General features: G+C 52.2%; 2 protein-coding genes across 2 annotated transcripts in view; both read right to left on the reverse strand.

Annotated features, from left to right (window-relative positions):
• Window positions 1-10: 10 nt before the first annotated feature.
• ITPKA (inositol-trisphosphate 3-kinase A) lies at window positions 11-8,501 on the reverse strand. Its single transcript, XM_054565120.1, has 7 exons — window positions 8,013-8,501; window positions 1,979-2,075; window positions 1,676-1,892; window positions 1,358-1,562; window positions 1,032-1,133; window positions 677-748; window positions 11-561 (listed from the first exon to the last, which is right to left on the reverse strand). Exons 1-7 carry the CDS (start codon window positions 8,499-8,501, stop codon window positions 358-360), a joined length of 1,386 nt encoding a protein of 461 aa, XP_054421095.1. The 3' UTR covers window positions 11-357.
• Window positions 8,502-14,218: 5,717 nt separating this feature from the next.
• RTF1 (RTF1 homolog, Paf1/RNA polymerase II complex component) overlaps window positions 14,219-21,568 on the reverse strand; it is a 54,847-nt gene continuing 47,497 nt past the window's right edge. Inside the window, exons 10-18 of the mRNA XM_054565570.1 lie at window positions 21,155-21,242; window positions 20,945-21,052; window positions 20,287-20,364; window positions 19,637-19,758; window positions 19,391-19,448; window positions 18,874-18,951; window positions 18,046-18,141; window positions 17,164-17,275; window positions 14,219-16,922 (exon numbers count right to left, since the gene is read on the reverse strand). Coding sequence (XP_054421545.1) covers window positions 16,816-16,922; window positions 17,164-17,275; window positions 18,046-18,141; window positions 18,874-18,951; window positions 19,391-19,448; window positions 19,637-19,758; window positions 20,287-20,364; window positions 20,945-21,052; window positions 21,155-21,242 — 847 coding nt within the window. The 3' untranslated portion in view covers window positions 14,219-16,815. The remainder of the gene's footprint in view (window positions 16,923-17,163; window positions 17,276-18,045; window positions 18,142-18,873; window positions 18,952-19,390; window positions 19,449-19,636; window positions 19,759-20,286; window positions 20,365-20,944; window positions 21,053-21,154; window positions 21,243-21,568) is intronic.

Below are 21,568 nucleotides of genomic sequence, written 5' to 3' on the forward strand. Positions count from 1 at the left end.
GTCCATTGTAGTGTGGGAGGTTAGATCAACAGATCTAGTGCTTGCAAAATAATTCATTATCTGGCCTCTCTGGAGAAGCACAGAGCCCCCTCAGTAGTGCTGGGCTGAGGAAGAAGCCCATTGTCACAGCCTACACCCCTCCCTCCATAAATTAGTGTCATCGGCTCTGGGGCCACTTGGGTTTGCGTGGGGAACAGCTTTGGTGCTGCGTTCCATAGTGTTTGGCACCTGGCCCTACAGAAACCTGTGAACCGCCCCAACCTCTGGGTTTCAGTCTCTCCCCGGCATGCATGGCGGGGACAAAAACGCAGGTCCATCTGTCAGGCCAGCGGTCTGTGTGGGGACAGGGGCATAGCCTCATCTCTCAGCCAGGCTGGCCAGGATGCCAATGAGATTGTCCAGCCCCAGCAAATAGCCGTCCTCGCGGTTGCCCTCCTCCCAGGGCCTTCGATGGTCCAGGGTCTGGCCGTCTGGCAGGGGCGTGGTTTTGCCGAAGTCGATGAGCCACACACCGGCGCGATGGCAGTGATCGTGCACGAAGAGCAGTGAGCTGCCAATCACCTGCAGAGCCCCAAAGGTCAGGCCACAGCCCTTTCCCCGAGAAAAGCGCCCCCACCCTTTTCCCCGTGTAGCCCTCACAGACCACAGAGCAGAACCTGACCCTACCCCCTCTTACCTCGTGTCTCCTAAAGAACTCAGAGACCTCCAGGGTGTCCCGAATCTGCTGCAGGCGGTTCAGATACCTCCTCTGGACAGGGGAGGGTAGGAAAGGAGGGCAAATTAACTAAACACTAATTGGGCTTCTGTTAACATTAGGGGCCACGATGCATGCTCGGCTTGGTAAATACCAGTGAAACACAGACCCTCAAGTGGCGCGCGGAACAGAAGGGAAGGAACGTAAAACAATTACAACACGATGTGATGAAATGCTACGATGGGGGTCACATAGGCGAGGCAGTATACAGGCTGGCTTGGGGCACTGCTCGGTTTCAGGCTCCCCAGTAGCTCAGGGTCTAGGACTTGGCGCTCACCAGCACTTCCGCATCCCCTTGCACAAACTCCTCAAAGACTCGAATCACCTGCTCCCGGCTTCGCGTTGTCTTGAAGTCTGTGCTGCAGGATCCGTCTGCTTTCTTAAGAAGGTGGGACAGGAAGTGTCAGGGGCCCGACCGAGGGGAGAGAATCAGTTATAGCGGCGGTACCTCCCTAGACTTTGGAAGCCTGGGACTGAGAGGCAGCCGCCAAAGGGTGCTTATTTCGGGAGGCTGGGGGCCGACTAGGAAGTTAGACACCGCTTGGTGGGGGGCTGGGGTGGAGGAAGGGCGGGGCTGTGCGAAGAGAAGCGAGCCTGGCCCACCTTTATACCCTCGATGCGGAAGCCGAGCGTGGTGCTGGAGCTGATGCCTTCTCGCCACTGCATGTAGCGCGGCTTAGTGACGGCGCGCTGCGCGTGTTCCTCCTCAGTGGGCGCCGCAGGGTCCACAGCCAGCATCTTCTTGTACATATCCTTCCTCAGCTTGGGCCGTTCTCGGGCTTTGGTCAGTTCCTCTTCCAGGTAAGTCCTAAAGAGGCGCAGACGGCGGCGGGGCCTGAGCGGACGCACACCGGGCCCGGTCGAGCGCAGCCCTGGCCCCCCGCCCGGGAGACCCTGGACAGCCCGGCAGGGCACGCGTACCTGATGCCCATTTTGCAGTCAAGTACGCAGGGCCCATCGAAGCCGTGGAGCAGGTCCTGCAACTGCAAATAGCTCTCGCCGTCGCGCTCCACCACGCCGTGGAAGGCGGGCACGCATCCGCGCAGCGAGTCGGACATCAGCCGCCCTAAGCAGTAGCGCTCCTGCTCCGAGCTGCGCTTCAGGATCAGTCCGCTGGTGCCCGCCGCCTTGAAGCTCCCTGCAGACCCGGACGCTAGTTAGCGCTGCCTAGTCCCTCCCTCCCCGAGGAACCGACCCACCCTACCCGCGCCTGCCCGTGCTCACCCGTGTGCCCAGCCAGCTGCACCCAGGCATAACGCTTCTTGAAAGGGCTCATGACCGGCAGATTCACCATGGTCCGGATCTTCTGCCAGTGGCTTTTCTGAAAGCAACACGGTCCCGGGCTCCTTGTCCAGCGTCTTGGCAATGCATAAGCCCTCCCTCCTCTGGAACAGGGACTCGACTCGACCCGCCCCGTCCCACCGCAAGCAGCTAGGGCCTGATGATTCATTCATTTGCTCACTCAGGAAAGTTTACTGAGCGCCTGTGTGGTGGACACTGAGATGCACAAGGTGGTGACAGATATCCAGCTTCTCAAATGTGCCCTGGACTTAGCGTCAGAAGGCTCAGAAACTGTGTGGGCCGGTTACTAAACTGCTCTGTCGAGGTTTTAGAATTTTTGTGAGCGTGAGAATCACCTGATGGCCACCCTTGTTAAAAATGCAGATTCTTGGGTTTACCACAGGGAAATTCTGAGTAGGTCTGGGGTAGGACCAAAAATTTGCATTTCTACCGATGCCTCAGGATATTTTGGGGCCTGAGAAACAAATTTCTGTGCATCAGTTTCTTCATCTGTAAAATGGGGAAATAGCCTCTTTCACTGGATTGTTGTAATAAATGAGGCTTGAATGTGTGACAGACTCTCTCTCCCCCAACCTCATTTCTTGGCATGAAACAGAAGCTGGACAAATCTGGATTGTTGATTCATTCACTTTGGGACCATAGGTTCCTCTCATGTAGAGAGACAGACAGTCACATAAAAAAAACCTTTACCAAGGTCCAGGGAAGGGGGGCCAGGTGCCTGGCAGGGTCTGAAGAAGGAATGACTTGGGTTTCCCAAAATTGTCTATCCCTGGATGCCATGTCATTCCTCACGAGATGGCAAGACCCAGAGCACTGTTGGTCCTAATGTGGACCCAGAAACCTGAGCTTTGAAAATGGGAGGCACAGCTGAGGACCTTCATTTTAGATCAAACTGAGAGGGAAATGTAGATTTTGATGTGCTTGCTGCCTCATGACCATTTCTTCCGGCCTCCACTCAATCCTGAGAACATCTCATATTCTGGACCTTTCTTCTTCCCACCCAAAAGCTATCATTCCTATGTCGACAGGTTTGTAGTGCACAGGTTTGCTCACCCAGACTGTGTTTGCTGTCTCCGCTCAGGGGTGCCTGCTTTTAGAAGAGTTACACATATGTGCCCCTACAGGGCCGGAACCCAGGAATCCAGCCTCCCTGACCGGAGGGAATTCCAAGAAGGGGAGGGAGAACTGGGGTAGTGGCTTAAGCAGCGTAAGGCTGTTGACCGTTAAGCCCTTTCCTATGTGGATCAAATGGGAGTTAATGAAATGGGAGTTAGTGACTGAGCACCGGGTGGAGAGTCAGGAGTTGGTTCCAGTCCTGGCTCTGTCACTTTCTAGGCAAGTGAGTCCAAGCAAGAATTTCATCTGTGTAGGCCTGTTTCCTCTGGGAAGGCAGAGCTACTGCCATAACACAAGCCACCATTTACTGACCGCCTACTGCATGCCAGGCACTTTTCAGCCTCCACGAGGCAGCAGTGCTCCTGCTTTCCTGCCGCAGACCCTATATGGTATGCTGGGGTGTGATCACGTGCCCAATCTCCAGGGATCTAGGGGTGTAGCCAGAAGCAGCCCACACTTTTAAAACTCCTTTCTTACTCTTTAAATACATACAAGGCTTGCATCATGCTGCAGAAACCCAAGTTTTATTATAAAACTCTCCCACCTCCAAAACTTCAAATAAAATTCTGGGAAGATGTATGTGCCATGTGTATTCAGCAGCACCACCCTATACCCTCTTCTCCCACTCTCCGTTTGAGAATGATGATAATGAAGCACACAGACAGTAAGTGCAGGAGGAGGTGGCGTTATTGCCATTTTACACAAAGAAATCAAGGCTCAGGGGAGTTAGCATGCCCTCACTTCCTGCCTCCAGCCTCCCAGTCTCTGGTTTAAGCAATCTACCAGCCCAGCCGCCTCTCTCTGTTTCAATTGCCCCAGCAGATTTCAGAGTCCAGGCTACCATCCTGATTCCCTTTGGGGGTCCAAAGGGGACCCCCACCCCCACATGAGAAAGAGCTCTTGACCAGGTGAAGCAATATGCGGCCACAAAGTGGTGTGTTTTGATTGTTCGGAAACACTGAGATCTGCCCGGGGACCCACCCTCTGTTGGCTTGACACCTTTGCCTTCATCCAAAGGAATGGGTTTAATGGTGGGGCTTCAGGCAGCTTCAGGTGCCTACTGGCAGAAAGCGAGAGAGAGTGGGGCCAGAATGGAGTTAATCAGAGGGTACATCTATTACTGTAGCCACCCCGGTGGAAGAGGGGACCAGCTTTGGGTCAAGTGAGATGAGAGAACTGCATCATTCTTTCTTCTGGGATTGTGTGGGAGTAGTGAGTGGGGATGGAAGGTAGAAGGTGGATCTGGTAGAGGAGGGTTTGGCACTGGCAGACCTGGACTACTGCCACTTGATTGATGAGTGATAACACAGCATCAACTTGCTTCTAAGAATGATGGAAGCTGGGGTCCTCACCTACCCTCCCCACCCCAGTTTTGAGAGGATCCCGTCAGCTGGGAGCAGCAAAGACTAAGGCTGGTTCCAGCCACGCAGGCTACAACGAGCGATCATACCCATCTGAGCCACCCCCGCCACCTCCTGAGGTCGGTGTGACAGGAGTTAGCAGCCCCACCAGTGATGGGTATGGTCAAACGTGGAAGGAGTTGAAGCGAGTGCCAAGGAGCTCACTGCCGCCTTCCACCCTGGGGAGCTACCTCCCCTAGAGGACATGATGCACATAAAGAGGCATATCTCCAAAAAGGCTCCTGGAGAAACATTCTTTGGTGAGTGGGCGATGATTTGGGCACATGAACAACAGCAGGGAAGGTAATTTTTGAGCAGGTAAGGCTTTTATTGTATGCATATCAGAAACCAGAATTATTGTGTTACAAGGTGAGATCTACCTGACAAGAGGGACAAAAGCCCTGTTCTCTGGCCTCGGCTATGCCCCACAGAGATCTGGGAAACCAACTCGCGGCCAGAGGCTACCAGAGCATCTTGGAGCAAAAAGCCCAAGAGAGCTGACCCTGGTGTCTTTAATGAAGTCACAGGAGGACCCTCTGATAAGTCCTCATGCCCGAGGCTGGACAAGGAACATTACCCGCTGGACAGAGCTTGGCTAGACACTAGCCTCTGACCCTCCTTTATTTAAGCTCCACTTGAAGCCCTGAGGACTCCTGCTTCTTCTATCACACCACATACTCAGGGTATCTTCTGCCAGAATGGACCCTTTACTCTGCCTTTGGTACTGACCCCCATGCTTACTGGCTCCCACTCCCTGCCTCCAGCCATCCAATCACTGGCTGAAGCTCTCTACCAGCCCCACCCCCTCCCCATGTTCCCATTGCCCTATCAAACTAGCACTCCCTGTGGTGGTGGTGGTGGTGAAAGCAATCAGTTTAAATTTATAAAATCATTTGCACTAAGGTATAAGTGACCCACGACTTCACCCTCCCAGGGGCTTTTACTCTTTAAAAAGGAAGTCAGTTAACCTAAATTCTGCTCTATAATTAGTGAAAAGTGAAGTGTGGGAGTTCTGGGTCCAGGACAGGATGGCATCCAGGTCTCCTTGCCCATCCTGGAGCACTGAGAGAAGAGAACCAAATGAACAGGAGCCAAACACCCTCTCTTCTGCTACAGCAACACTCCAGCATTGTTTCAAGGGGTAGGCAAGGCCTAAGAACACAGCCATGCCTGCTGCCCTTGGGGAAAGCGCCCCATCCCAGCTTATGCCCCTTGGGTATCCCTGCCCATGACTTTTCCCTGTACTATAAAGGAAAGGCCCAGGGAGGGAGGCGGGCTGTGCAGCCCCAACTGCCCTGTGGGGAGCCCAGCTTTGCCCTCCGGGCAGGCCCTTCGGGGCTCCTAGGAGAAGGAAAAGGACGTATGTGCTAGGCAGAGGCAAGGTAGAGCCTTCCCAGGCTCCCTTCTGCTCTGGCTATTCCCGTTATCTGCGCAGGTCCGAGTGCACGGGCCTGGCGACCTGGGCGCTCCCTGGCGCCGCCCCAGTACCCTTCTCTCAGGTGCATCCTTAACGGTCGGCCAGCCCGTGGGCGCTGCTTCCTGCCGGGGGAAGCCCTAAAGGCAGCCTGGGCGGGCGCACTGTGCCGCTCCCGGACCGGCCGAGAGGCAAAGTCCGCGCCAGGCCCTTCCACGAGGACGCAGGTGGCCTCTGTCAACAGCTTCTGGCTTATCGGCCGCCGCCGTGGCTGTTTGCCTTCGGGGAGGCCCCGGCGGGCTGGGGGTTGGGAAGGCCTGTGAGGCGCAGCCTTGGAGCTGGAAGGGCCTTCAAGCAGCCATCTGCTCCAGCTCCTGGCCGTGCCGGAGACTGCAAGGCCCAGGGTGGGAAAGGCCGGCGAAAGACGCCCAGGGCACAGCTGCGACTGGTCCCTGGAGTGTTGACCCTAGCCGGGCTGCCTACCTTGCACACAGCCTTGGGCCGCGGGACCTCCTCCGCCCACGGGCTTGAAAGGGGAGCGGGGGACTGATTGGGGGAGGCTGCCCTCGTGGCGCCTCGCCTCCTGCGCCCGCCTCTCAGCTGTCAGAGATTTGAGCGGGGGAGCCGTGGACCCAGAACTACTGCTCCGGATTTTCCGAGGAGGCAGAGAGGGAGGAGTCCTCTCGCTGCCCCACATTCCACTTCCTTGGAAACCCATAGGCGGCACCCGCCTCACTACACGGGCCAGGGTTGCACGGGGAACGCTCCTGGGTCAGGGGCACCCTTACTCCGCGGAGAGGCGAGAGGGACTCCCGCACCCTACACCTGGAGGTCGGGCGTGTTCCTAGTCTGTGCGACTTTTTTCTTTTTCCTCTTGTGTCACAAACCATGCCGTCCTCTGGGTAATGTAAGTCAAGTCTCAGGGGGTAACTGAGACAGGTCCACTGCAAGGCGTTCAGTGTCTCCCCCGCTTTGTCCAACCGCAGCGTGCGGCGGAGCCTCGGCTCAGCAGGCCCGGGCCGCGCCCCAGGGCTCTCCCTGCAGCTCCCAGGCAACCGCGGCGCGCGTCTGCGGTTCTCACCGCCCTTCTGGGAAGGCCAGGAGCCACCAGAGCCTGCGGGGCGCCCTTCGTCTCTCCCTCAGCTCTAGGGACACTTGCATAACGTGGATCTATAGCAACTCCTTCCTACTGGTCAGGAGGAGTTAGGGAAAGTATTCGGCCTTGGTTTAAACAAGGGGCTCAGGACGGCCATCCCGGGCGCGGCACAGCCCTGAGGGGCAGGCACGGGTAAGGACTTCAGGGAACCCTGCCCTGGATTATTCGAGGGTCGAATCCCCAGGCCTCTGACACCAGAGGCGTAGACTAATAGGTTGATCACGCCCCTTCAGCCTCAGTTTACCTTCCCCGGCCACAATTAGGAGCAGTAAACCGGGGAGAGCCGGGGTCTCCTCCCCGCCCGAGCTCCCAGTCCCGCGCCCCTCCCTTCCCCACGTCCACGCCTCGTGCGGGCGCGGGGAGCAGGCGGCGGCGGCGGCGGCTCCCGAGCAGAGTCTGGAGCGCCGCTCCACTCCCACTCAGGAGAGGGAAACCGTGGCAACGGCGGGGGTGGGGCCGCGGCGCGGGAGAGGGGGCGGCAAGATTGGGAGACTCGTTTGCCCCGCTTTCCCCGAGAGTTCTCGGGGCAAGGCCAACCCCCTCCGATCCCTCAGGCGCCACCTCGCAGCCGGCAGGTCACGAATTCCCGCTCCCCACCCCAGCCGGTCCCCGTGACTTGTCGCAGACTCCTCCTCGCTCGCCTTCTTAGACGCCCCTGGGCCCGGGTCGCGACCCTCCTGTGGAACCAGGGTGAAAACTGCCAAGGCAAGAGACCCGCCCGGCGCCTCCCTCCGACCCCTAAGCCCCCTGGACAGTGAGACCCTCGGCGAAGGGAACTTAGGGCAGGAGTCGGACCTCAGAGAGCTAGGAGCTGGGTCCCCAGAGAGCAGCCCCCGCGCCCGGGGCTGGCTCCGCCCTCGCGGCCCGTACCTGACCCACGACTTCGCCGGCTTCCAGCTGCACGTTGCCGCGACTCCGGCTCTCGCTGTCGCTCAGCAGATCGTCCTCCGAGTCCTCGGGCAGCGAAGAGGAGCCAGTAGAGGAGAGCGACGAGGTGGAGAGGCGGCGCGGCTGCTGCAGGTGCGACGAGCCCACGGCCGGGAGCCAGCCACCCTCCGGCTCCGGCGGCCCGGGACTGGCCGGGGGGACGTCCGGCTCTTCGGCTGTCACAGTCAGCTGCGGGATCACCGGGGCAGGGGGAGCCCGCTGAAGCCCGTTGGGGACCTGTCCCCCACGCCGCTTGGCCCCACGGGCCCGGGGCTCCCCTGCGGCGGCGGCTGCAGCGACAGCGGCGCAGCGCGCCTCGAAGAGCAGGCGCAGCTCCCCGACACTCCGGCGCGGGGCCCGCTCCAGCCCGGGGCTGCAGGGCCCTGCGCCTCCCGGCCGCGCCATGCCCGTCGGGCCCCCGGGCAGGGTCATTTCCCGGCACAGGAGCCGCAGCGGAGCCCACCAGCCTGCGACGCGGTGGGGACTGGAGGCGCTCGGCGCCCCCGGCTCGAGACTGCCCCGAGGCGGAGCCTGCACCACCGCCCGCCTGGGCCCCGCCTCGGCCGCGCCCCCCGCCCACTTCTTTCACTTTCAGAGAAAGCGCGGGCCTCCCAGGGCCCTTGCCGGGCGGGGAAGGCTCCCAGTGACTGCTCCTGGTGCTGGGGAAGCCTAGAGGTCCTGGACAAAAAATCAGAGCCTGGCCCTCGCAGCCTCTCTGTGCCCACCCTCGAGGAGACGGGAGGGGCCGCTGCACCTCCGGGTCCTACTGCCTACCCAGGCTTCAGGCTTCGGGTTTCGGAGGATTCCTCCCAGCGGCTCCAAGGTCCCTGACCCCGCAGGGGAGGAGCTAGTCCTTCTGTTGCTCTCCCACCCAGTCCCTAGGGTTCCTTTCCGCGTTCCACCCATCCTGGTCTCCGGGGCTTCTCTCTGCCCGGCGATCCTTCAGCACAAAGTTCAAGGCCATTGGCTTCCCAAAGAAACCTTACGCCAGCGCGTGCGCCCCAGTGGGGACACTGTCGCAGGAACAGCTGAGACTTCTTCCCCTCAAAACCCCTACTTCCCCGCGGGCGGAACGAGGCCAGGGGGCGGGGCCTGGAGGCCTCCACGTGTCCAGGCGGAGTCCTGGGCAGCATACCTGGCGGCTGGCTGGTGGGGGCTGAGTCCCCCTTCTCCTTTTCCTTTTGTAGTCTGTGGCTTGGAGTCTGCTGTGTGGCTGTGGGCAAGTAATTTCATCTCCTTGAAATGCTGATTCTCCTCCGCAAGGTTGTTGTCCACCTCACAGGACTGCTGTGAGAATAAAACAAAATGAAAGATGTGAAATCTCTAAAATGATAGAATAGTTTTAGCGTGGGTGGTAGAAATAGCTAATCTCAGGTTCACCACACTCTCATTGTGATTAGGAAAATCTCACCCGACCCACAGTGTTGGCGCTGTGAAATTGGGAAGAGACTGCCGATATTGGTGAAATGTTTCATGTACTGCAATGTGCTTATAGTGGCATCACTGTGGTGGGTCTTTGGGCCCCTCACATGTTAGTGGTCAGCTGAACTGCAAGGCTGCTTTGAGTAGAATTCAGTATTTCACGGCATGTCCCGTCTTCTCTCAAATGCCACAAATGAGGATCCCTTATCAGGTGCATGATGCCTAGAGATTGTTGGGGGCCTTGTGGGGAGAGTATCCCAGAAGGATTATCTCTGAGGCTGATGGCCCAAAGAAGGAGCTCTTCTTTTCTTATTTCTCTTAGCCAGGATTCAAGGAGGACCCTGGAGGAGAGAAAAGGATGGTTCGGAGAGAGAACTGAAACCTTCAGCAAAGAATAAAGAAGAAGATCCTGGGGGAAACTGAAGAAAGAGTGGGAGGGGAAGGGAGGAGGGGAAACTGAAGACATGCAGTAAGAGAAAGGAGGAAATACAGGGGTTTGAATATTGAGTCCTCTGTGGAGAGCTTGGGAAGTCACATGGCTACCTCCTCTGAGGCACAGAGATCTGGAGGAGCCTAGGTGCCTGGGTGTGTAGGCGGGGTGGGTGGGTGGGGGCGGTGGTGGGTATTCTAGAGCTTGAAGACCCAGGAACACCCATGTCTCCTGTACTCAATTCTCTTTGTCCTTTGGGGCTACCCAGGCCAGAAAGGTATTGCCCTCAGAAGAGGACTGGGGACAAACCCCCATGGGGAGAGTCAGAAAGAACATGGCCAGTGCATGTGAATGGGCCATCTGTTGTTTTGGGGAGACTTGAAGTCCTCTCCAGAGAGAACAGAGCCTCTATGGTGTGTGTGTGTGTGTGTGTGCGCGTGCACGCACGTGCACATGTGTGTTGCGAGGGGGCAGAAGAGAGGGGCAGGAAATAAATGTTCCTTTAGACCAGGTGATAAAGGGTCTCATTCTAGTCAACAATTCCCAGACACACTCTGTAGGGCTTGGTATCCTGCAAGTGACTTTCTGACTTCAAGATTCCAATATTCTGTGACAATACCTGTGATTCATTCAGTCACTCACAGAGCAAACAAACTTCCATTAAGCAGCTGTTATGAACCAGGCACTGTACTAGGTAAAAGAAATACAGGAATGAGTACTTCTTATGAGGACCCCCTCCTTACTGGGAGTGGTGGTATATCATTCTACATTGTCTTCTGAAGCAAAGAATCAGAAAGGACCCAACCAGAAAACAAGCCCCAAGATGCCAAATGGCTGCATTTACTGTTTCCAAGGGGCTGTCAGTGAGAACTTGGTCTTTCAGCTGCATCATGCAAACAGTTCCCCATCCCTGGTCAATCAGATGCCCTTCTCTGCCAAGAGCATACTAGAGAGGGTGCTGGACGGTTGGCCAGAGCCAGGGACCAATAGAAACTTGAGGATAAGGAAGAATTGGAGGTCTTTCTCTTATGGCTGCCTTCATCTGACAACCTCAGACCCTTTGCCTCTGGGTTTCTCCTCCCAGACATGCCATCCATTTCTCGCTCCTTCTCTGACCCCATAATTGATAGACTCCATGAAAATATTCTAGAATTAGGTGCAAGGATAGTTTAGCAGGGCTGGAGATCTAGCTGCCTTCACTCACCCTCCACCATCTGAATTACTCTGGTCCAAAATGAACACGTGTCGCCATGCCTGTGTATGCACAACACGATCGTTTCTCTCTTGACACATTTCGTAAACAAGGTCTTCCATCCTTTCCAGGAGCCCGTGTTCCTGTGGTCTCCTCCCTCCTGTCTCTTTTCAGAACTCAGAACTCTCAGGATCTCTCCTAGCGGCCAAGTGGAGAGAGCATCTGCGGTCAGGGATGTGGCCAATGATGTCGGTCAAGGCAACTGCTCTAAAGCCCCGAGTGCAGTCGCTTTGTCTCTCATGCTCCCCATCTTGTAACCGCGGGGGGTGGGCACAGCCCCTAATTCCATTTGTGATGTTTCTGCCTGCCAGCTTGACCTCCATTCAAGGTGCGCAGTGACTGAGTCCACAGAACATGCGGTCAGCTGCGGGGGTGCCATGCGACTTGCGCGACTGAAAAGCTGAGGCCTCTGCTACGAACGCTGGGATGTCGCCGGCACTCGCGCCCAGTCCGGGTCGCCCGCCGCTTCCATTTGTAGGAGCCGTGTGTCTCGTGGCCTGGGGTCAAACCCTAAGGACGCGAAGCCTGGCCTTCAACGGCAGGCAGTCTCCTCGGGTCTCCTAGCGCGCGCTGCCGTCTGGGGGCAAGGTGGGAGGGAGGAGGTACGGTCAAATGCCTCAGAACGCGGCGCCTGCTGCTGGACATCCACTTGCGCTCCCCACAAACCCCTGCCCTCTTCCCTCCACCGCGTTTATTGGGCGTTAACTAAGTGCCAGGCAGCGCTGGGTGCTGGGCTTACGGAGTGGCAATACAAGTAGCTTCCAGGCTAGGGGTGGAGACTCAATAAGAGTACAGAGTGGGGAGCGCCACGCTAGGAAAAACCAGCGGGAGGTGCTTCCAAACCCTAGCGGTAGGGGAAGATCAGGGAAGGCTTCCTGGAGGAGGTGACCTTTCAGCTGAGCACAGAAGAGTGAGGCATTCTCCAGGGAAAAATCAATGGAGATAGACCAGTGCATTCCAGGTGGGGAGAATGTGCGTGTGCCCGCAAGATGTGGCATCCACCCACGATTAGCAAGGCAGGGCCAGACAGCTTTAAAGAGAACAAATTTTTAAGAATCTGGTATTGGAGTATTTAAGATCTTGCTTCCAGAGATTATCATCAGTTTTGGCTCAAATGAACCCATAAACTTTTTTTTTTTTTTTAAATAAGAATTTGGTATTTTGAAGAAGGTCTTTAGGTAGTCATCATGGGAAGGATCAGAACTTGGTTGGACTTCTTTACACTTATTCCCCAGTTTGGTGTCATTTTTGTGTTTTAATTACTCTTGGTGTTGGGGAGGAGGTTGGGCCTCAATCGCTCGGAGCCTGCTGGGACAGTGAGCCTGCTGGAAGGTGCAGTCTTCAGAGCCATTGAACGTGAGAGCAGGACGACGTTTTAAGACCCGCCATCTGGCCACCTGTAAAGAGGGTGTGTGTTGAGGGCTGGAGGGCAGCTCTCCTTCGCTGGACTGTTCCCCAGATCAGCCGAAGCGCTGACCGCCCGCCAGTGCCCACCGGTGGGAACTTCAGCCTGAAGGAGTTTCTCGCCTCCCTTCCCTGCACCAAGGTGGGGGCTGCCAGGAGTCTCAGGGCCTTGCCCTTCAGCTTCAGGCCTGGCCTTCTGCCAAACCCCCACGCTGGGGGTGTCCTGTGGCTTCAGTCCCCTTCTTCGCCTGGCAGTTCTCTCCTTCCATACTGAGGCCTGCGCTAGCCCCCAACCTGCAATCTCTCTGCCCAGGCCCAGCAGCCACCACTCTCACTAACAACAGTATTTATTGAGCCCCTATGGGGAAAGGAACATTTAATCTTTATCACAATTCTGATAGGTCTTAAATTAAAGATAGGAACACTTGTGGCCTAGAGGAGTTAAAGGTAGTAAGTGGCAGACCTGTGATATGAACCCTGCGCTCACCTGCCTTATGGCTCTTGCTCTCTCTTGGGTCCCCAGCTCTGGTTGGAAGCCCCAGATGTGCCTTTGCAGTGGCTAAGCACCTCAGCAGGACCAAGACACTCTACCTCCAGCTTCTGCTCAGCCTGCACTGGGGCTGGCCTGGGGAACTTTACAGAGAAGGCAGGTTGCTGCTCAGGAAGTCATTCATGCAAAGGATCTGAGCTGGGGGTCAGTGGCCTCCCTGCTCCAGAGAGTTGCTGGACACTGCCACTCAGGATTACCCAAGGAATCCTCAACTCCAGAAGATGAAGTTGACCAACCCAGCCCCCCCCCCCCCCCCCGCCCGTCCCCTCTGCATCCCTCTGCCTGATCTGCACTGGTCAGCTCCCTTGTGGTCCCTCCCTCTTCCTGCTTCTCCAACAGGAGGGAGACAAATGGACTAGGCTGTCCTCTGCTCAAAGGCTTCTCTCTAGAGCCCAGGGAATCCACTCCTCTCAACAGTCAGGTACAGGAGTGGTAGGGAGTTGGAGAAAACCTCATTGAATGTAGTGGCAGGGTGAACCCGTGACCCAGCTCTCCCCACACTAGAGGCGGGCTTTGGACTGGACTCCTACCATTGTGTGATGGTCACCTACCACCCTTTCATTTCCAAAGGGGAGGACTTGCTTCCTAGCTAGAACCAGGTAAGAGCCGAGGCAGCCTCAGGCAGTGGATGTGTAGAACCCTTGCAGGTCTCCTTAGCTTGGGGGCAGGAGGGAAGCTTAGCTATAGTTCCTCCAGGGCCAGATAGACACTTAAGTTTCCCCTTCCTAGGTAAACATGATAGTGAAGGAACTGCTCCTAAAGCAACTGAAAGTTTAAAGGACCAGATGCTCACTAGGGTTAGGCTGTGTATGCGCCCTACCTAGTTCTGTTACAGCTCGGTGGTATCTGCCAAAGTAGGAAGTGAGGCCAAGTGAAGGTCGCCCTGGCTCTACACAACGGCCATACCAGAGGGACTTCTGGGGAACCAGGCTGCTGAGGAGCTGAAAGTATTTTTTGGGTACGTAGTGCTAAGAGAAAGAGAAACAAAGCAAAAGAGAGGCTCTCTTGGACTTTCAAAACATTGACTTTGAGAGTTGCCACTCAGGAGGCAATCCTTGGACTAAATCCAATCCTCTTGTTAAAAACAGGGCATAAAATTTATTTACAAATATCTGTACAGTTTGAGTGACAGGTCAGGATTTCACAACAGAAACAAAGAAAACAAAGCATTCTTTTTCAAGGGAAGTTGCAGGCGTAGACTTTCCCTGCACCTGTCAGAAGCAAGACAGACAAACAAACCTATACATCATGAGCTAGGCATATGGACACTGGCCTTTTTGCTTCTTGTAAGGAAGTGAAAATGTATAAAACAGCCTTAGGTACTGCACCCTTCAACACTGAAACCACAATGTGGTGGGAGGTGGTATATGGAGTAGGGGGCCTCTGCAGCAGTTTCCCAGCACAAGAAATACTGTGAACCACCAAGAAGCCCAGCTGATCCTATAGTTTCATGTCTTATGCCTGGTCAAGCTCTCAGTTCAGAGGCCCTGCCTCAGCTGAGACTGGAGCCAAGTCCTCAGTCTTGATTCCAATCACCAAGCGGGCTACTCAGGTGATGAGTTAACTTTCAGTCTTCTTTGGTTGGCTTTTCTCCCTGTTATTTTGGCATCTCAGAACGAAAGTTTCAGCAGCTGCATATGGGGAGGTAATGGTGAAGTGGCTACAGTGTGATGCAGTTTTAATAAAAATTTTATTACACAGCCATAATGTAATCGACACTTCTCCAAATCCAAATGATATTAAATACAGATCTATATGGTCAATCAGAATGACTCCAGCAAATTATATGGATTCTATAATTTCATGTCTTTTAAAACCAGAAAGAGAAGAAAAAAACAAGTTCGTCATGATAGGGGAGGTCCCAGCAGCCTCCGGGACTCTGCCAGAGTCCAGGCAATGTTTAACAGTCTGTGATTCCACATTTACACAATAGTCTATAAAGGGTTCCGGTCAATGGACTATTCAAGTATGTATGATTTTAATGAGTCCATCACCACTCCTCTGCCCAAATGCGCTGTCACAGCTACCACATAGCTGTGTTACAGTCATATTTATCAATTTTACAATCACAATACTTTTAAAAAACCATCCATTACTGTTCTTAAAATAAAAAAGTGTAAACTAAGTTAAAGCAACGCTGAGGCTCTACTAAACCCAGAAGAGTTAGCCAAGTTCATTTTTGTGTTTAAATACAACCTAACTCCATGATTTCCCATCACCCCACTTCCTTACAGAAAAGTAAGAAAGAAGTACAAAGCTGAGCTTCTAGATTCCTCTCCCTCTTGTGGAAATCAGCAGCTCTCAGCTGTTTCTTTAGCTTAGTTCTTGGTATATATAGTCAGCTGTACTTTGTTCTGAAAAGATTTGTTAAATGCCACTTTTATTTACACTTGGAGCTTTACACCTGAGAATGATTATCAAGCAGTCAGCTTATCTCTTTTCAAACATTTCATAAAGACATACACACTTCTTTGCTGGCTCCACCCTAGCTGCACAACAATATATATGCTTACCATATATATATGTATACACACACAAAACTGCACATGCTTGTAACATTTGCAACCTAAATCTTTTTGTGTTCGTTCTCTCCACATCATGTTGAATACTTTCTCTTAAGAACAAAATATTATTCTTACTGAAACAGCAAAACAGAATCACTAGAAAGAGACAAGTACATGGGGTGGGAAAAAGATTCCTTCTACAAGAAGCTGTACCCATGGGATAAGCAAGACTCCTGCACTGCCCTCCCCGGAACTTGGCTGCGGGCTTCCCTCCCGCCTGCCAGGACACAGCCTACAGGGAAGGGGCCAAACTGGGGAGTTTTCTCCGAGGTCAGGAGGTGATGAGGAAGAGGAGGTAGGGAAGAGGAAGTTACACAGCTACAGCAGTCAGGCCTGTTTAGTAAGAAGAATCACATTTAATGAGTTTCTTTCTTGCAGTTTCAGATGCTCAAGTACAGCTGAAAAAAATCTGAAACAGCTATAGACCCATGACAGACTGATACAAAGAGTACTGCATTTAAAAAAAAGGATAAAAAACCCACACTTACTTACAGACATACACACATACACACTCACTCTCTCTCTCTCTCAAATAGACCCCCCTCCCTCCCCACAAATGTACACTTTTTGGAAACTAAATTGGTTTTGAAAACCCCTCTTCTGCAGAGATGGGAAGAAGAGAAAGATGAAGAGCGAGGACGGAGGACTGCAGGTGCTCAAACCCACTCCCTCCACAAGGGCCGGGTGCCACATGTTCACTGTCTGGGTCCACGGCAATCCAGAGGAGACGGCCCAGTGCTGCTGCTATCGCCACCAGGGGTTCCAGCAGGAATCCCAGCTCCATGGTAATACTGAGGGCGTGCAGAGTGGCCAATGAACTGTGCCAGTTTAAAAAAAAAAAAAAAAAAAAAAAAAAAGGCAAACACAAATCTAAAGACATGGATAAAGCCGAAGAGAGCCCAGATCCACACTGCATGGGGCCTGGGTGGGAGGGGGTATTGATGGGAGATGGTGCAGACAAGGGAGGTCTATACAGTAAATGGTTTATATTACAGATGACTGGCAGTTTAGAGTCTCTTCCCAGTTTCTACTGCTGCTCCAGCCCAAACAGGGCAAATCAAAGGAAAAGAGGATGGTGGGACACTGATGGGCATGCAGGGTCAGAAGCAGCAGGCTGGGCGCGCTCAGATAAGCCCCCGTCGTTTTTTGTAGTCTTCCAAGTTCAGAGATCTCCTTGGAGCCCCATCCTTGGCTGGTGGAGCCTTGGAGGTGATGGCCAAAGCCTTTGACTCTGTGGGAAAGAAGAGCAAATTGGCAGCTAAGGAACCTACAAAATGCTTTTAGTATTGTGCTTCACTCCTTCAGGGAGCCCTCCTAACTGTCCCTATTCCCTCTCAAACCATACTTGCAGCCCCTATAAATACTGATGAGCAGAAACACCCATTTCTTCCGTAAAACAGGCCACCATGCAGGCTGAGAGGGCCATGGAGCTCTCTGATCCTTGGCCGTCACCACTCCCCATCCTCACCTACCTGAGCTGGGAACTTGTAAATCAATCTTCACATCAAAATCATGTACTTTGAACAAATCTTCTGAGAGGTCACTGGCTGACTTAGAATTCAAATCTTTATCCTTTCCCTGACCCTGTAATGTGAAGACAAACAGTAATTATAAAAACATAAACGTAAGCGGACTTAAAGTAGCAGCAGCCACTAATGTTAAAAAGCTCTTGCTTAAGTTCACTAGATCTTCCTACTACGGCCCTTTCCTGACTCCTTTCCTCAGAGCACAGGAAGTCACAGACAGAGAAGTTTCTTTTCTGAAGCCTAAAAACAAAGAGCGGGCAGGCCCATGTCTGTGGTGTGAGGGTAGAAAGGGGAGGTTTAAAACAGGCCAACCTTCTGACCTAAGATTTCAGAAATTCCTGAGACAGTTTGGGCTCCACAGGAAAAGACCTAACTTAGGCACAAAAGTACTTCTGGATGGGCAGTTCCTCTCGGTTTAACATTTTAGTTTCAAAGAGCTTTCACTTTTTTAACTGTCTGATCCGTACATGTCATCTGCTCTTCCTAATTGTCCTGTGAGGTGGGTAGGGTATACAATAATATACCCATTTCACATAAGAGAAAATGTGGGTCAGGGGACTAGATATTAGTTGCCTAATGCTGCAGTAAAGGCCTTAATTAAGTAGTAGTGTTGGGTTTAGAATTTAGGTCATCTCACCAATCTTCGATAGCATTTTACCACATTTGTACGTAACTGGTATGGAGAAGGAATGGCCAGCGGGAATCCATGTTCCTCCAGGTGGGAAAAATCAAGCCCAAACTAGGCAAGGTGCTTGCTCTGGAGTCCAGGCCAGCAGCCCAGCTCTGCAGGCCGCAGGGCAGGGCAGGGCAGGGCAGGGCTGCACTTACCTTGCTCATTTCTTTTGGAGCATCTGGTAACACTCCAGAACCGTATTTTGCATTCAGCTGGGCCAAGATGGCAGCCTGAACAGCTGGGTCTCTGGACTAAGAGAGAAAATAAGTTATTTTAGAGACTGTTCGACACCAAGCACAGTCCTACTGTGAATCTTTCCCACCTACCACCACTAACATACAAGCACCACGGGGTCCCCATCAGCAACTCAGTGGGGTTTTCTTCAAGGCAGCAAAAAGAGGCAATTAACAGCATTGAAGCCAAGCCCTGCCTAGTCAGGCCTAGGTAGGTGACCCAGCCTACACATTTCTTTCTTTCTTTTTTTTAAATGTAAGATTTATCATCTTAACCATTTTTATTTTAATATTTATTTTTAGAGAGAGGAGAAGGGAGGGAGAAAAAGAGGGAGAGACACGTTGATGTGTGAGAGAAACATCAATCAGTTGCCTCTCATGCGCCCCTAACTGGGAACCTGGCCTGTTATCCAGGCATGTGCCCTGACTAGGAATCGAACCGGAGACCTTTTGATTTGCAGGCCAGAGCTCAATCCACTGAGCCACACCAGCCAGGGCTCAGCCTATACATTTCTAATGTCTGTGGCACCGGGTGTTTAGTCCATAGGTTTCTGTAAATCCATGCCACATTCTTACCACCTGGATGTCCTACAGCAAGATAAAAAAGGAAGCATCCAGACCCAAGAGTTTGAGGCAAGCAAATCCCACTAAGACAACATTATTTTTAACTTCTTCATTAATCTCCTAATGGAATTCACTTTATGTCCCAGAATCTAGGTCCTGACTAAAACGTCCTCTTTAAGCACTCACATTGGAAACGATGGTAGGTTTGCACTGCCGCCTGGTAAAGGGATCCATCTGTTGGTTTTTCATGTTGTGACTTTCAGCCTGAGACAGAGAGCATGCATTACAGAACTGTACCTCCTTCCCCCTCCTCTCATCATAAGCTTACATATAAATATAACAGTCTTTGCAAGGTCCTGAAAAAAGTCAAAGCTGTTTATCATTCTTTTCTCTTCAAGAGCACCAGAGCAGATATGGGGGCAACCACCTAAGGAACAAAACTGGAAATGGATAAAAACAAATACCTGTGGAGCAGAACCTAAGGATGGGGATGAATAAGACAGGGCAGAAGACTGCTGATTTCAGTATAAATTAATAAATTATATTGGTGTATTTGTATATACAGAGAGAGTATGCATATGTTCAGTGAATATGTTATTTCAATAATTTAAAAAATACACTCAGGCAAGGTATAGAGAGGATTTCATATAATTTTATTAATTAAAGTTATTTTCAGTGATCCAGATAAAGTTATCTTACTCACCACAAGGGCCTTCTCAGACTCCACGATGTTCCATTCCCGGTTCCGCTGGTTGATGTAACTAGGGAGTAAGCAAGGGGAACGGGTCAGTGGGCTGGAAAGGAGGGAGGGAACCACTGAGCCCTGACCTCAGAGTTATGTGGAGCCAGGGTAGCACAGAACGTGCATGGCCACGGATTTGCCTGATACCTGTGGCGAGGTATGAGGGCTAAGGATAGGAGCCCAGTGAAAACAGGCTCTGTAACATACCTGATAGCAGATATGTTCTTGGTTCGCTGGCGGTCCAGGGCCTCTGCCCGCTCCTCCAGCTCATTCAGCTGGTCTTGGATTTGTTTGGCCTTGTCCTGATCCCCCAGGTCCTCAGCCATGGCCTGCATAGAGAGAAGTGTGTGTTTTTGGCTATGATCTGTATCAAGTGTCCCCTGACTTCCAGCACAGCCAAGTTGTCTCACGTGAGGAACAAACGACAAATGTGAAAGAACACTGACAACAAACTTTACAAATGCGAGGTACAACTTTTTTACTATAGCAGTGACACCTTCCTGGCTCTGGGCCCCTGGTATCAGTGATGTGCAATATTAACCTTAGAACCCAGGTCCTATATGGCTAACTCACTCCAATAAGGCTCCACCCCTTCCTGAGGTGAAGAATGAAAAGCCACCTAATGCATCTGGGCTTGGCAATATCACTCATATGTTTAGACCTAGTACTGATACACCCTGGGGTCTATCTGATTATACACAAAACCAAAGTGATAAGAAAGTAAGAATGGAACGAGTAAGATCGGTTTCAATTTACAGAAAGGAAAATCCCGCCGCCACTAACTTGATGGGGTGAACAAGTCTGATTTCCACATATCTCGACAGGACAGGGAGAGAGGTTTGAGTGCAAGTCCTTACCTTTTCCTTTAGCAGCTGAGTCTTCTTCATAGCATAGTTGGGTGGAGCTTTCCTGAACCTTTCTTTCTCTTTTACAATCTGCACCAGAGAGGAGATACCAGCAGTGAGGTATTCCTAAACTATTTTTGTAGACAGGCTAAGTGAGCCCATTTTGGAGGCAAGCAGCTAGTTAAAAGGGGGCGCTCTTCCTACAGCAGTGGCATGCCCCAGAGAGAGAGCGAGTTCATTCCAAGGGATACTATGCTGCTTCCAGGGTCACGGAGATTCTTCTGGGACAGTCTGAAGGAACATGCACCAATAAACAGCAGCAGCCCAAAGGCCTGGTATTGTAAGGCTAGCCACTGTCCAAGAGAACAGAGATCAAAGAGTTTTACCAAAATGTTTTGGAGAAAAAAAACTCCTGAAGGACCAAGCCTAGCAGAATACAGATCCCTGAGCCCTGAATATACTTCTTTAGCTTATGACTTCAAATGAGACTATACAGAAAAAATCTAGATAAACTCTAAATAGTAAGAGAGCAATATCAGCATTCCCTCATCCTCATGCAGCAGGAGCATAGCTAAAAACATCAAGATACACGGAAAGAAAAGGAAGTCATGCCCTTCTCTAACACTTGTTCTTGATGAACCTGAAGCCTCTGGAGTATGAGTCTACTTACCTCTTCAATGTCCTGATCATTGAATTTATAATTAAGAGCTTCTTTAATAGATAACTCCTTCTTATTGATTTCATCTAGAGTAGGCAACTGCATTCCAGCAGAGAACATCTGGACCAAAGCATGATAAAAGGTTATATTAACAAGGGATTTTGGAAAGAGATGCTGTTACTATTTTCAGGAATAAGAGCTAGGTGTTGTCTATCCACTCACTGCTTCTTTCCACTTCATGAATTCGCTTTCGGTGAATTCCTGGTTTGAGACAAACTCCAGGCGGAATACCCGTTGGTCGTTGCCATGCCTACGCGAAAAAGAAACCACAGCTTCAAGAACAGGTATGTTGACTGAAGCACTGGCAAAGCAACCCTACCAGTCTGTGTACTGTCTATCTCTGTGGTTCTCAATCCTGACTGTCCTCTAGCATCATTAAGATTTATAAAATATTCCAGTGCCGAAGTGCCACTGTATACATTAACTGAATCAGACTCTCTGGGAGTGGGAATGAGGTACTGAAATTAACAAACAAAACCTCCCAGATTGTTCTAATGGGCAACCAGGATTAAAAACCAAAGGTAGCATTGGAAACAAAGGTACTTGGCCAGTAATTCAAAAGTGTGTTTATAATAA

Source organism: Pteronotus mesoamericanus, unplaced genomic scaffold, assembly GCF_021234165.1.
Source record: "Pteronotus mesoamericanus isolate MK-2021 breed Mesoamerican mustached bat unplaced genomic scaffold, CSHL_Meso_final contig_164, whole genome shotgun sequence".
Classification (NCBI taxonomy): domain Eukaryota; kingdom Metazoa; phylum Chordata; class Mammalia; order Chiroptera; family Mormoopidae; genus Pteronotus; species Pteronotus mesoamericanus.